The sequence below is a fragment of the Candoia aspera genome, chromosome 2, assembly GCF_035149785.1.
Source record: "Candoia aspera isolate rCanAsp1 chromosome 2, rCanAsp1.hap2, whole genome shotgun sequence".
NCBI classification, from domain to species: domain Eukaryota; kingdom Metazoa; phylum Chordata; class Lepidosauria; order Squamata; family Boidae; genus Candoia; species Candoia aspera.
Window position 1 is genome coordinate 17,850,590 of NC_086154.1, and position 14,888 is coordinate 17,865,477.

At 46.0% G+C, this 14,888-nt stretch overlaps 2 protein-coding genes across 6 annotated transcripts; one reads left to right on the forward strand and one right to left on the reverse strand.

Moving 5' to 3' along the window:
- Nucleotides 1-575: 575 nt before the first annotated feature.
- Nucleotides 576-6,823, reverse strand: LOC134489012 (zinc finger protein 239-like). Of its 4 annotated transcripts, none has more exons than XM_063291403.1 (3): nucleotides 6,645-6,823; nucleotides 4,911-5,051; nucleotides 576-2,965 (listed from the first exon to the last, which is right to left on the reverse strand). In XM_063291403.1, the coding sequence occupies exon 3, from the start codon at nucleotides 2,649-2,651 to the stop codon at nucleotides 1,791-1,793; it is 861 nt and encodes a 286-aa protein (XP_063147473.1). In that variant the 5' UTR covers nucleotides 2,652-2,965; nucleotides 4,911-5,051; nucleotides 6,645-6,823; the 3' UTR covers nucleotides 576-1,790. The 4 variants fall into 4 exon arrangements, with proteins under 4 accessions (XP_063147473.1, XP_063147472.1, XP_063147474.1 ...); XM_063291402.1 differs by having other exon boundaries at nucleotides 576-2,968; XM_063291404.1 differs by lacking the exon at nucleotides 6,645-6,823 and having other exon boundaries at nucleotides 576-2,968; nucleotides 4,911-5,209.
- Nucleotides 6,824-8,951: 2,128 nt separating this feature from the next.
- LOC134489004 (zinc finger protein 239-like) lies at nucleotides 8,952-12,855 on the forward strand. 2 transcript variants are annotated; one of them, XM_063291395.1, is made up of 3 exons: nucleotides 8,952-9,291; nucleotides 10,754-10,842; nucleotides 11,019-12,855. In XM_063291395.1, exons 2-3 carry the CDS (start codon nucleotides 10,776-10,778, stop codon nucleotides 12,191-12,193), a joined length of 1,242 nt encoding a protein of 413 aa, XP_063147465.1. In that variant the 5' UTR covers nucleotides 8,952-9,291; nucleotides 10,754-10,775; the 3' UTR covers nucleotides 12,194-12,855. The 2 variants fall into 2 exon arrangements, with proteins under 2 accessions (XP_063147465.1, XP_063147466.1); XM_063291396.1 differs by lacking the exon at nucleotides 10,754-10,842 and having other exon boundaries at nucleotides 8,953-9,291.
- Nucleotides 12,856-14,888: the final 2,033 nt, after the last annotated feature.

Consider the following 14,888-nt stretch of genomic DNA (forward strand, 5'->3'; position numbering starts at 1 on the left):
TTCATGCAAAGTGAACTGTATTCCACAGTGAACGCTAGTTCGGATCTGTTGCTCTTTCAGGGTAATTGTGTGCCCGTGCATTCCTCTCTTTATGCCTAACGTGATTGCTACTTCAGAATCTGGGAAATTTTGCACTAATTGATACACTTGGGACATTTTTATTGTAAACCGCCCAGAGTCCCTTTTGGGAGATGGACGGTGATAAATTTGATTGATTGATTGATTGATTGATTGATAAATAAATAAATAAATTTTGATTCACCATTCTTGAAAATTGTGACACACTCATCAGTCATAAATGAATCTGTTTAAAATGTTCCATCTCCACAAATGCATTTCCAAAGACTTTGTAAAGGACCTGTACGTACATATGTACCTATATGTTCGTACAGTTAATTGGAAAGACCTGCTTCCCTTTGACTTAGAAAGGGGCCATGAGCCCATTTAAATTTAAATTTTCCCTGGCCTAATCTCTTCACTCTCCCCTCCCAACCTTGGGTGATGGGAGTTGTATGCTCGAACATCTGAAGGCACCAAGCTGGGAAATCCTAGAGCAAGATCCAATATTTCCTCATCCCACAGTTTATACGGAGGTGTGCAGTACAGCAAGGACTTCTTGTTGGCCAATGGAAGAGAATTAGGAAAGGAGGAGACAAAGGGAAGGGGGACGTGGAGAAGGAGAAAGGGATAGACGATCTTGCTGGTCGAACAATCCAGTAAAAGCACCAACATATTTCTGACCAGAGGTGCAGAGAGAGGTTTTTTTAAAAATCATTTATTAGAATCAGAATTTACGTACAGTGCATTCTTCCAAGTCCTAGTTCCTATCCTACTCATCACAGAGTTGAGTTGTTACGGCATAATAGGTTTGGATTTCTAATATCCCAAGGACTCAGTCAAGACCACAGCAGCTGGATTGTAAATGGGCTCTAAAGAAATAAGAAAGGATGCCATTTTTAGGCAAGCAACACTTCTATATAGGACAAAAAGAACAGCAGATTAGAGTTTTCCATTTCCCAAACTGTTACCAATGACCGCTCAGCCATGTCTTAGCCTGCAGCCCTGGAGTTCAGTGGGAGAGGATTCAGGGGCCCCATGGTAATTCTGACCACCTCCAAGAGTGGAAAAGTGTGTTGACCTTCAGAGGAGGAAATCTAACCACGGCTAAGAGGTTCCACCCTCTGCAGAAGCCTTGGGGCCCCTGCGGCTCTGACACGTCTGGAGATAAAAGGGCACCCCAGAGCCCTCCCGTTCCTCAGACGCACAGGAGGGATGCACACCGGCTGCACAGTTAGCATCCATTACTTGTCTCCTGCTGGTCCAGCAGGAGGTCATCATCCAAGGGAAAGAACTCAAAAGTCAGGGAAAAACAAGAACCACGACTTCCTCTCTCTCCTTTCCCCCATGCCAGTTGGAGCACAGGATTTGGATGAGCTGCTGCCTTCGATCTTTCTCACTCTCATCCTTAAGGATTACTCTGGCCAGCAGGCTACTGGATTGTGGGCAAAAGGTATAGCTGTGAGCTACGTGCAGACCACCAGCGCCACTTCTGTGATCCCCAGAGCTCCACCAGAGAGGATGGGGCCAATCCTTCTACCCTCCCCTGTTCTGAATGCTTTGGGGGCTCGGGAGATGAAGGGGCAAAAGTGGAAACCTTAAGACCTCAGTGGCTTAAGATACCAACTTCACCCCGTAAAATTGGCCACCTCTCCCAGCCCTTCCACTTTTGTCATGTGGCCGCCCAAAGCCTGGTCCAGCCCTTGACACACCTGGAGCTGTGCAGCCCTCACCTACTGGGTTTTCTGACGACTGTGAAGTTTCTGGTGAGCAATGAGAGGCGATTTTTGACTGAAACTCCTCCCACACTCGGAGCAAATGTACGGCTTCTCTCCTGTGTGGGTCCTAATGTGCTGGGTCAGAATCGAGCTCACCCGAAAACTGCGCTCACATTTGGGGCATTTATATGGTTTCTCTCCTGTGTGGATTCTCTGGTGTTTACTAAGGGTGGAGAGAATGGTGAAGCCCTTTCCGCAATCGGGACACTGGAAAGGCCTTTCCCCCGTGTGAATCCGCTGGTGCACATTGAGATGGGAGCTGCGATTAAAACTTTTCCCGCATTCCAGGCACAAGAAGGGCTTTTCAGCCGTGTGGACACGCTGATGCTCAATGAGGCTCGAGCTCACGGTAAAACTTTTCCCGCAGTCAGGACATTCATAAGGTTTCTCTCCCGTGTGGCTTCTCTGGTGGGTAACAAAATTGGAGCTTTGGCTGAAACTTTTCCCACACTCGCCGCACACGTAAGGTCTCTCCCCTGTGTGGACACGGTGGTGCTTGATGAGATCTGCTTTGTAACTGAAACTCTTAGCACAGTCTGGGCATTTATAAGGCTTTTCTTCCATGTGGATTTTCCGATGTCTACTCAGGGTCGAGCTGGCTCCATACCTTTTACCACACTCAGGGCATTTGTAAGGCTTTTCGCCAGTGTGGATTCTTTGATGAGTGCTGAAGTTCTTACTGTGGGTGAAACATTTCCCACATTCCAGGCATTTATATAGCTTATCTGTTGCGCAAACTTGCTGAGGTTCAGAAAGATAAGACTTTCCCAAAAAGTTTTCCCCAGGATTGGGGCATCTCAAGCGTTTTTCTCCCATAGGAGAGACCCCTTGTGAATTTCTTCACTGATTGTTAAATAATTCTAAGCACCAAAAATGGGTAAAGATCCACTCTCCTGTACGTTAAAAAAAACGTGGAATAAAAACTAAGCGTGTGCAAGAGGGTTGCATGATTTTTTTTTAAAAAAAGAAGGCTCTGTTTTCCAAAGAGTAATTAGATGGTATTTTGGTTACTATGACCAGAATATTTCTTTGTTTGCTTAGCTTTCATTCTAGGTCATTAAATCTTCTCTCTCCCCTTTGGAAGTTGCCAGAAAAGAGGGACAAGATGAAAACACATCTTCCTCTGTATTCTCCTGCCAAGATAGAGAATTCAGATACAACACTTTACTGGCAAAGATTTGGAAAGTCTATTTAGTTTGAAAGACATTACAAGTAGTCCTCGACTTACGATCACAATTGGGAATGGAATTTCCATTGCTAAGCAATGTGGTCGTTAAGTGAGTTGCGCCCGATTTTATGCCTTTTTTTGCTGCAGTCGTTAAGCAAATCCGGCTTTCCCCATTGACTTTGCTTGTCGGAAGCCCCCTGGGAAGTTCACAAATGGTGATTATGTGACCCCAGGACACCACAACCATCGCAAATAGATGTCGGTTGCCAAGTGCCTGAATTTTGATTGTGACTGAGGAGATGCTGCAACAGTCAGTTGCAGGCCACTTTGTTCAGCTCCATTGTAACTTCAAATGGTCGTTAAATGAATGGTCGTAAGTCAAGGACTACCTGTACCACATTCCCTTAGTTCCCACACTTAAGAACAGGCAATCAGGTTTAGTCCCACCAACTTCATCCAACAAAGTCAACAGCAAGGGACTGGGAGAATTGCAGTCCAAAATATCTAGACTATATTAGGCTGTGTATTTCTGCTCTACCCAATTGTGAGTAAGTCTGCGTATGGGCAAAGATAAAGTCTCTGCTGAGACAAGCTTGACTTCTAATGATTATAATGACTTTCTCCAGGGAATTTAGTCTCCAGACACCAACCTAGGATTTCGCTTGTTCAACATCCACGTCACATCTTAACATTTCTCCCTCTTTAACCTCTCCATTTTTTTCCCTTTCCTCCCTAAACCTATTACTAGCACAGTTCTGCCATCTTCATCTCACTCAACTGCCTACAATTAAGAGCAGATTTAAAGTCAGCAGAAACGAAATCTTATAATATACCTCCAGATTCAGAGTGGCTAAATGTAAGCAAAACTAAATAAAAAGCAAACGGCCAGAAGAACCCCTGACCAGCATCTCAACGCTGTTTTGTGTGCCTATCACTGCTCACCTTCCATAGGGCTGAATTCAACTGGTGACCATCCTACAGAAGCAAAGTCTCTCAGAGGTACCAACTTGTACTTCCTAACCTTTATTTCTAGATCCTAGGTCCTCAAGAGCAGAGACTGGATGCTATAGCCGCTGTGCAAAATTATCTGCCTCTTCCCAGATATGGTGCATATGAGTCTCCTCAGCCCCACCACTTGGAGGGCCGGCAGCCATACGAAAATAGAGCTCCTGTTTACCAGATGGGTCTCTAAGGTTCTTTGACACCTGGCAAAGTATTTGAGGTCAAGTAGAGAAAAGAAGGGGAATCACTGTCAGCTCTGTCCCCCCCCCCCCCCCCGCATCCTTGGTATCTTGCAAAAAATTAGCTCCTGAATACAAAATATATTCATCACTCCATTTAGCAGGTGTTTCTCTCTGCAGAATCATCTAGAACTACAATCTTCTAGAGAAACTGGAAGAAATGTCTTTATGAGTGTTGGACATGGGGACTTATCATGACTCTAATAAAGAAAATTGTATTAACTAATGCATAGTTGTAAAGTACAGAGTTAGTCCTCCTTTAGTGACCACAATTGGGACTGGTAGCTTGGTCATTAATTGAAGTGGTCGCTAAGTGAAGCTGCGACTGTGCTTACGATCTTCGGCTTTCCTTTGCTTTACAGTCCTGCAAAGGTCGTAAATGTGAGGATTGGTCATAAAGATACTTTCATCACTGTTGTAACTGCAAATGGTTGCTAAATGAGGACTACCTGTAACAAGGCTCAACTCTTCCAACAGCCCCTCTTCATACATGATGACTCAGAAGTAAATCCCATGGGTTCTCCTGGACAAAGGATTACTGCTCAAGCTTCTGTTCTTCTATAAACCTATTAAGAGACCTTAAAGAAGCCAGCATGATACTGGCAGTAATCTAATAGTAAGCCCTCACACCATCCATCTAGAACTGGACTAACAATATCAACCTACCTTACATGGGGATTGTGAAAAGTATGTGGGGCTGGTTTATACCCGGAGCAGAAATCTGTGCTGGAATTCTGGAAGCAGAATAAATAGTCCTACAGCAGGAGAGTCACCGTTCTGAAGACACTTTGGAATAAGATCTCTTTCCTAGTACAAAGCAAGCACAGCAGAGAAATGCAGGACATTTTTTCCCCTGAAATACCAGCATTTAAGCAGAATTGGTTTTTTTATCGTGGGCGAGCATTCCAACCAAGCATCCCACACTCAGCCAGGTACTAACCATTCTACCCTCCAAGAGTTCTAGCAAATTAATCAACCACACATGTAAACCAAGCCATATTTAACACAGTTTAAATATTTCAAAAAATTAAGAAAAGCACAGGGGACTTGTATGTATCTCTCTTATGTGTGCATAAATATAGCCTATATGTGAGAATATGCACGTGTTAACTTTTCACTGTACGCATTATCCCATTAGAGTGGATCAGTCCTCTCTACTCCTAATGCTGTGATGAGGGAGTCCAGATTTAGCCCAGTTTGTACTTATCTGGGGGAAACCCTCACCGACTTCCACGGAGGACTGCCTTATGAGTAGAATTGCACAAAATGACTCATATGCCAAGGATACTGCTTCCCAGCTGGCCTTAACCCCATTCTGTCACACAATAACAACACAGCACTAACAGCATGGCACTTAGCAGCTATGTTGACACAATCTTCTTAACTTGGTTACTGAATTAACCCGTTTTCTGGATTCCCAAAATACACTGCATGATAAATTAAACATGGATTGGGTTGGCACAGCAAGCCTCCTCAAGTCAAGCTTGACCCCCGGCAATGTCTTCCACACAATTGTCTTGGCAATGCTGTGGCAGTGAACTTCAGCACTTTCTTCCATTTTTCAACTTTCTCATCTAGCCAACCACTCCGGGACTTTCCCAATGGCTCCCAGTCCAACTACTAACCAGGGCTGACCCTGTTCAGCTTCAGATATCAGCCACAGTCAGCTAGGCGCTGCTATAAAAGAACTAACCTTGGTTAACACCAGACAAGTTTAGCACATTGTGCAAATGCACTTGCTAGATCTTTTACTTGACTTTGTTAACACATGTTGTATCACCGTGTCCATAAAACAGTAACAGTATATTTGGTTTTTAAACAGGGCACAGACTGGACGGCCAAACCTCCAGATTGCTAAAGGCTTTTGTAAAGCCTAAGGCAGTGTTTCCCAACCTTGGCAACTTTAAGATGCATGGACTTCAACTCCCAGAATTCCCCAGCCAGCTAGGCCAACCATTTGGAACAGCATTCATTCGTTCATTCATTGTGCTGCCAGACAAGAGTAGATCCTGGTTGTTCCCATTTCTCAGGTAGAGAAATGTGGCTGAGAGATGAAGAGTATCCAGTGCAGTGTTTCTCAGCCTTGGTGGCTTTAAAGCGTGTGGACTTCAACTCCCAGAATTCCTGGCTGGGGAATTCTGGGAGTTGAAGTCCACACATCTTAAAGCTGCCAAGGTCGAGGAACACCGGTTTAGGGCAAATCTCCCCAGCTGGGGGACTAAGACAGCGGAAATCCAACACATTTAGAAGGCACCAGCTTGGAGGAACTGTTCCTCGGGATGCAGGATGGTGGAAAGTTATTTCAAGCCAGACGGCTAGTTCACAACAGCCAAGCAGCAGGCTCCGCTCTGGTTCTTCCAGCCTCCCTATTCTTCCACCAACGGGCTCGATCGCACTGACCCACACATTCCTCTGCGGCGGCGTCCTTGTTCCCAGAAAGCCTTGCGTTTTGGGACGCGGCTGCCCTCCGGCTCTCACCTCCTGGCTCTTCCCAACTTCCCGACTGCAAGGAGCGTGACGTCACGGGCAGGGCGGTGAGCCTCGCGCGAGAATTCCCTTCCCCTTGGAAGGCGCCCCCAAAAAACGCCGCCTCCGGGCGAAGAGCTCGGGCTTGCCGGTGCTTTCTCTCCGGAAGCGGAAAAAGTTCGCCCGCCTCTCCGTCCCGCAAGCAACCGCTGGTCTGTGCGACCTCACACTGCTCTCTGCTGGCTACAACGGGTCCTCTCCGACTGGGAAATAAGGGGCGAGAAAGGTTGAACGCGGGCCTCTTGGTCGGGGCGCAAAGCTTGGAAGACACCATGCCAGCGGGCACCGTGGCACCAGCACGGTTCCCCACAGAGCGTTGGCTTTAGGATTGAAAAGTTGAAATGTTTGCGGATAAAATCAGAGACTCTTAGGGTAGCTACAAACTTGCAACGTTTGCTGGCAGCACCCATTTCCTTAACTGGGTGTAACCAAAAGGGATTGCGAAGCGGTTCAGAGGAATCTTACTAACCTGGGGAGTGAGCATAAACGTAGCAATTGCAATTTACAATGTTGTTATTGAGGATATACAGCAGTGTTTCTCAACCTCAGCAACATTCAGCTGCGTGGACTTCAACTCCCAGAATTCCCCAGCCAGCATGCGCCAAACAGCTTAAAGTTGCTGAGGCTGAGAAACACTGATGCAGAGCAATGCTGCAATGTTGACACAGCGTACAAGAGATGAATTCCGCGTTAAACATCATTAAGAATAGGACTGAAAAACGAAACTGCTTTATGCCATTACACACATCCTTAACACAATTCCAGTTGTGACTTCAGTTGTATGGAAAGGGCTCCTTAGTGCAGAAAAGGGCAGCCCAAGCTATGAGGAGTTTGGCCGCTTTTCAATCTGGAAAAAAAAAGAAAAAAGAACTAAGTATGGAGAAATGTGAATGCCAACCCAATTATGCATGAATTGGCAAAAGCAAACAGCGTGTCTTTTTCCCTGTACAAAATTATGACTGAAGCCATTCAGTCAACCTCCGCAAGGGAATGCGGGCAAAGACACACTTCTCAAAAAACATAGTGAAAGCCATGTAGTGATACAGCCCCCCATTCAGACAGCTTTAGGTGGGAATTAGGCAAGTTTGTGGAAGAAAGGGCAATTCGATTATCAGCTTCAGGGGAGGGGAGGGGAGGGGAGGGGAGGGGAGGGGTGTGAAAAAGCACACACTTCCTTGGCTAGGATGGGAAACAGCCCATTTGGATGAGCCTTTGGTCTTAGCCTGATCTGGCAGGGCCCTTGCATTGTTCCATATTGATGATTCTTTAATTAATGCAGATTTAATGGTGCTCTGAAAGCCAGTTTGGTATGGTGGTTAAGGAACCAGGCTAGAAACCGGAGACTTGAGTTCTAGTCCCACTTGAGTCACAAAGCCAGATGGGGGACTTATGGCCAGCCCCTCTCCCTCAGCCTGAGGAAGGAGGCCATGGCAAACCATTTCTGAAAAACTTTGCCAAGAAAATTGCAGGGACTTGTCCAGGTAGTCTCTGAGAATCAGACACAATTGAATGGATTACAAAAAATCAATTTGCTCTATTGTTTATAACCAAATTACAAACTGCCTTGAAGATCTTTTACTGGAAAGTTAGGATTTAAAAATAGAATTATATAAAAAGAAGTACTGCTATTCCATTGGAAAAGAAGAAATCTCTAGTTTAAATGTCTTTTGGGGATAGGCAACTGGTACAGTGTTGTGTATAGGGCCAAAACTGCATCTGATCCCGTGGAAACTTTCTGGGGGGTTGAAGATTGTAGTCCCTACAAACTGCTAATTAGTGTCTGGCCAATTTTGGCTTCTCTTGAAAAGGTCTGATTATGGTCAAACCCGACTAGTACTTGGATGAGAGACCACTAGGAGATCAAACGTCTGTAGGTAAGATTGAGAAGTCTAAAACAACCCCCCCCCCCAAAAAAAGTCTGTAGTACAAAAAAAAATCAAACTTCGGGCATCACTGTAATTTTAGGTGGAAGGAATCGGGTTGGACATTTGAAGCTTTGTCTCTCCAGACCGCACAAACGTCCAGCTGCGCTTCCCACGCTCAGTGCCGCATTAGAGCAGGAGTCTGTCTGCATCCGTCCAACCCGTAATCGGGCCTGTCCTTCGATTCGCGAAAAGGACTCGTCCCCCCGGATCTGGAAGCTCAGCCGCGAGTGGCAAATTGCGCAGACCGGCAGCGGCCAGCAGAGGGCTCGGGTTCTATCGAGAGGGAGGCGAAGGGAGTCCGGGCGCCCCTTCCTACGCTGTGTTCCCAGGGGGGGTCGGCGGCTGAGCTGAGCTCTTCAGGCACGAATTTGGGAACGCTTCACGGAAGCCTCCGCGGGAGAGGTGCGCGGCAACTGCTGCAGCCCCACCCGCCAGCCGACCAGGCCGGCTCGGAGTCCGCGGCGTCACCTCCCCCCGACCGGAGTGAGAACTGGCCGCGAGTCGCGGCAGCCATTAAATTCCTGCTGCCCCGCTGTGCGACGGAGGGTGGGCTGCGGCTGCCGAGCGCTCAAGGCGAGTGCGGGGCGCTTTAGGAGGTAAGGAATACACAGGGCAGAAAATGGGGCTTTCTCAGAAGATGGGGCGAAAGCCAGGCCGATGGAGGATTATGACTAGAAAGGTGTACCGCTTTCCCAATCTGATCTGGGCTGGATACGGAGAAGCGCTCAACCTTCTGGGGTTAGGCATCTCCGAGAATCATAGAATGTAAAAGTTGGGAGGGATTTTGGAGATCATGTAGTCCAACCCTCTGCCCTCTTCAGGAGTTGATCTCCCTAAGCCGTGATTTGTTTGACCATGGCGTACTGAATAAAACAAAATCGGCTGGGCCTGTACACCACACTAAGCTTTAAATCATGGTTTAGAAATTGCAGTGGTTGGATTCCCACACTGTGTTATGCCACAAAGAAGTAAATGGGGGGAGGTATCCAGTGGGGTACCTGAGGCTTCTGTTCTGGGCCTGGCACTCTTCCACATCTCATAGACGACTTAGACAAGAGGGTAGAAGGGATGCTCATCCCATCTGCAGATGACACATGCTGGGGTGGGATCCAGGCCCTGTCCTCAGCCTAGATAAGCTTCAAATAGACTAGTATTGTTAGCAAGGTAATGTCAGCTGTTTCATGTGTACCTTTCAGACCTGGAGATATGTTCAGTCCAGCCATCAGTTAAGCTACATTAGTGCAATAGTGACTCTAGTTCTATAGCAGATTGAAATAAATAACTTGCAGATTGAAATAGAAAGAACAATAGTCTGTCATGATAACAAAAGGAGCATCAAAAATACCACAGACAGTCAAAACCAACAGGCAGTAAATTAAATTGACCATCAGACAATAAAGTGACGACAGAAGCCTCAGTTATTTAAATCAAACATCTTAGGTTGCTGGCAGAGTGCAAGCAGAGAAGGCAATATTGTAATGCCTTGAGACGGAGTTCTGCAGAGAGTTGCTGTCATCGAGAGAGCCTAGAAGGACACCGCAGTTGATCTTAAAGACCGGCAGGTTCACGTGGGAAGAAACCGTCTTTCTGTGGCTTGATACCACTCACAAATAAACTGGCAGCCATTAAAACGGTTATAGTAAAATAGTTACATGGTGCCAGTACTTTGTCCCACCCAGATTTTAATAAAAGTTTCCGAGTGGTTTCCAGAGTGGCCCAACACAGAATCCATTACAGTAATCTAGCCAAGATATAGCCAAACTCAGCTATTGAATAGAAATTACAGCACCACCTATAGCAATGTTTCTCAACCTTAGCAACTTTAAGATGTGTGGACTTCAACTCCCAGAATTCCCCAGCCAGTTGTGCTGGCTGGGGAATTCTAGGAGTTGAAGTCCACATACCTTAAAGTTGCTAAGGTTGAGAAACACTGACATATAGGTTGAATTGAAGCGCTCCTGTCATAGCTGATACTTAAATATGCCCAATCTATAAACCAGTTCCTGTGGTCCACTCTTCTAACTCTTAGAGAACTCCGCCCCCTTGTATTTCCAACAGCTGAAATCCATCTTGACCGTTCATGTATTTTGAATTAGAGAATGATCGTCATTTGCTACTTTGGCCTCCTCCCATATCACCAGAACAAGGTATCTCTCAGATTTGATAAGGACAAATCTTCAGAGCAACAAGACCATAAACATGCTTACAAGCCTTTGAAATCAGGAAATGTGGGATTGGACAGATCACACTGTGGTTCCTAGCACAGGATGATGTCTCGCATCTATTTTCTTGCTACCTACCCACTCTCATTTTCTCTCTTCAGCTGTTGGCAAAATGTTGACCCAGGAGACCAAGAAGACCTTTAAACAGGAAGAACAGGAGGAAGAGGAGAAGGTACAGCAGCACAATCCCCACTTGAAGGGCCTCAGAGAAGGGCAGAAGACATCTGAGGAACCTGTGGTCAAGAAGAAACATAACTGTTCCAACTGTGGAAAGAACTTTTGCCGCCGCTCAGACCTTGTCAGACACCAGAAACTCCATTCGGGAGACAGGCCCTTCACCTGTACGAAGTGTGGGAAAGGGTTTGTCCAGAGCACCCACCTCATTGCCCATCAGAAGAGCCACGCCAGAGAAAAGCCCTACTATTGTCCTCACTGTGGGAGGAGCTTCAATCAGATCTTAAACTTCAACAGGCACCAGAGAACCCACTCCCAGGAACCCCCTTTCAAATGTTCCGACTGTGGGAAAACCTTCAGCCGCAGTTCGAACCTCATTATGCACCAGAGGACCCACACAGGAGAACGACCCTACAAATGTTTCGACTGTGGGAACAGCTTCAGTCGGAGTTCAACCCTGGTGACTCATCAGAGGACCCACACCGGCGAGAAACCCTTTAAGTGCCAAGACTGCTGGAAGAGCTTCGGAAGACGCTCAACCCTCGTCATGCACCAGCGGACTCACACGGGGGAGAAGCCCTACAAGTGCTCTGACTGCCCTGAGACGTTCAGCGTGAAGTCTGGCCTTCTCAGTCATCAGAGAATCCACATGACCGAGAAGCCCTACCTGTGCCTGGAGTGTGGCAAAAACTTCTGCCGGAGTGCAGACCTCATTATACACCAGAGGATTCACACTGGAGAAAAGCCCTATCAGTGCAATGCCTGTGGCAAGAAATTTAATACCAACTCCCATCTTGTGACACATCAGAGGATCCACACAGGGGAAAAACCATATAAATGCCCCGAATGTGGGAAGAGTTTTTCTTATAGTTCAGTCCTGGTTGGTCATCAGAGACTTCACACAGGAGAGAAACCGTATGCGTGTCTTGAGTGTGGGAAGACTTTCCGTAACAATTCACATCTAATCACTCATCACAGAGTACACTCAGGAGAGAAACCCTACGCGTGCCCTGAGTGTGGTAGAAATTTTAGTGTAAGCTCAAATCTTACCAAGCATCGGAAAATCCACGAGAGAGAGACATCCTTTAAGGGTTCTGAATAGGAAATGTAGTCGATGACATTCTGATTAGCAACTTAAAAAATGCTTAAGAAGAAGATAAATAATACGGCTTATTCTGGAAATTTTGCTAGAACATCCAAATGTTTGCAGTAAGGATAGCCGAGATGGAAGTAGACATAAGATAGCAAAGAATGTATTCCATGTCTAGTATGAAAGGATTTCACTATTAAAAAAAAAAAAGATTTTTTTAAAAAGAATTCTCTTTAAGGGTAGGATAGGATGAAGAAAATGTATTAAGTTCAAATTCTGAAACAAGGAAACTCATACGTGTTTCTTTCTCCCCAAAATAATGTTACACAAAGAAAGTATACTTGCATACCTTTTCTTGCTTACTTGCTGTTGTAAAATCCTAATTTTTCAACATATTCTGGTAGCCGAGCATAAGAGAAATGTGGAAAGGTATGATAGCAGGGAGAGGGCTTTTTTTTTTACACATGTGGGGGATTCCAGCTGTTAGGTTAGTCATCAGGAAATGCCAGGCAATCATGTTTCAGGCAAATGGGTCAAAATACTGTTAGAACTTAAAATGGCTCTGATTCAGTCCTGCTGTAGCTCCTGTGCTGTAAGCCGCTTGCGTGTTGAATAAACAGAAAAGCGGGATATGATAAATAAAGACGGTGTTTTACTTGGCTGCCAAAAGTGTAGGCTAATGTGTGAGTCTTAACAGTTTTATATAATCAGTCAAGGAGGATGAAGGTGTGCAAGATAAAATGAAGTGCCCCCAACTAATCCCTAAGAAAGCCTAGCTTTCTTTAATTTATGTTAGCTTATGGCCATTGAATTTTCTATACAGCCTTAAGGGTTAGAACTCTGGTTTCAATCTAGGATTCCTGGTTTCTGTGTCAGATACCTGATTTTGCACTTGTGCAGTCTATCCGTGTGGGTGTGAAAGATTTGGTCACAAATACAACAAACTGCTGGTGATTTGGACTTGCTTAATTTTTTTTTTGTTATTATTATTATTACTGAGGGCCAGTTTGGTGTAGTGGTGAAGGCACCAGGCTAGAAACCAGGAGACCGAGAGTTCTAGTCCCGCCTTAGGCACAAAGACAGCTGGGTGACCTTGGGCCAGTCCCTCTCTCAGCCGTAGGAAGAAGCAGGCAAGGGTGAACCACTTCTGAAAAATCTGCCAAGAAACCTGCAGGGACTTGTCCAGGCAGTCTCCAAGAATTGGACACAACAAATTAAACAAAAAAAATTTTTTTTTTACTGAGACACAAAGAAGAAAGCTAACTCTACTGCTGTTGATTGCCACTTAGAGTAACAAGTCATTGGAAACCTTTGCTTGGCAGTATCATAGCAAAGAAACCACTGTAATGAGGTTCACACGTTGTGCCAAGCCTTCACATTTGTTTGCTTTGGATGGTGTGTGAACCCAGACAATGGTGATTTGTTCAATGTACCCTGGTTAAATGAGCTGCATGAGCCTGTGTGAATGAGTATGTGTGCAAGTTTTCCTGGAAAAGTGGTGCTATATGAGTGTGCAGGTGGCAACACATAACCAGCCTTGACTGATCTCAAAAGAAGCTGAGCAGGGTCAGAAGGCATTGATTTTTGGTAGGGGTAGAGTGTTGGAGAAGCAGTGGCAAGCTAGGAGTTGAGTTTAATGCAAGGGAGACTTTACAGCTGATCAGGAGCCCCACTAAAGAATGATTGCCAATCAGATTGTGCTCAGGCGATGAACCAACTCCGGCCCTGGTTGCAGTGACTTTCTGGATGCTTAAGTTTCTTACCCTTCTTTGCTTGAGAGCAGAAGCTATTGTCTTCAGTAAGCCTGGTAGAGCTGCAGCTGTCCTCCCTTCTCAGGTGCACCCCTACCCATCTGGAAGGCATCCAGGTGAGAAAGGTTGCTGTGTGCCCAAGGAGCAGCAGGTGTTGTGTGTGCGTGTGTGTGTGTTCATTCAGTCGCTTCCGACTCTTCGTGACTTCATGGACCAGCCCACGCCAGAGCTTCCTGTCGGCCGTCAACACCCCCAGCTCCCCCAGGGACGGTTCAGTCACCTCTAGAATATCATCCATCCACCTTGCCCTTGGTCGGCCCCTCTTCCTTTTGCCCTCCACTCTCCCTAGCATCAGCATCTTCTCCAGGGTGTCCTGTCTTCTCATTATGTGGCCAAAGTATTTCAGTTTTGCCTTTAATATCATTCCCCCAAGTGAGCAGTCTGGCTTTACTTCCTGGAGGATGGACTGGTTTGATCTTCTTGCAGTCCAAGGCACTCTCAGAATTTTCCTCCAACACCACAGTTCCAAAGCATCAATCTTCCTTCTCTCAGCCTTCCTTATGGTCCAGCTCTCGCAGCCATATTGTAAGGATTGCCTACCCTAATAGACTCAGACTCACAAGCAGGAACTTAATGATATCTGATTTATTAAAGAATAGTATGCAAATACAGAGAAAGCTGAGAATGAGCAAAAGGGCGCCAAATACAAACTAAAAACCCTCGGATCAAACGTAATCCCTCCCCTCGCCCTGCCGTTGCAAACTCCTCCCCCCCACAAGTGCTGGTAACCGTTTCTGCTGATGTCCTGGGAAAGGAACCTTGAACACACAAGATAACCCAAACACATTCCAATCCAGCTGCTAACATATAACAATCCCACGAGATGGAATCCTCCTCCCCTCCCAGACGAAACACGCATCAGCCAAATGACATGCGAAACGTTACGATGCAGCGGT

Bases quoted from the DNA above. Each gene is read 5' to 3' on its own strand.
- LOC134489012 (XM_063291403.1), bottom strand. From the start codon at position 2,651: ATGGGAGAAAAACGCTTGAGATGCCCCAATCCTGGGGAAAACTTTTTG.
- LOC134489004 (XM_063291395.1), top strand. From the start codon at position 10,776: ATGTATTTTGAATTAGAGAATGATCGTCATTTGCTACTTTGGCCTCCT. The intron at 10,843-11,018 runs GTATCTCTCAGA...TTCTCTCTTCAG, and splicing joins TCCCATATCACCAGAACAAG to CTGTTGGCAAAATGTTGACC.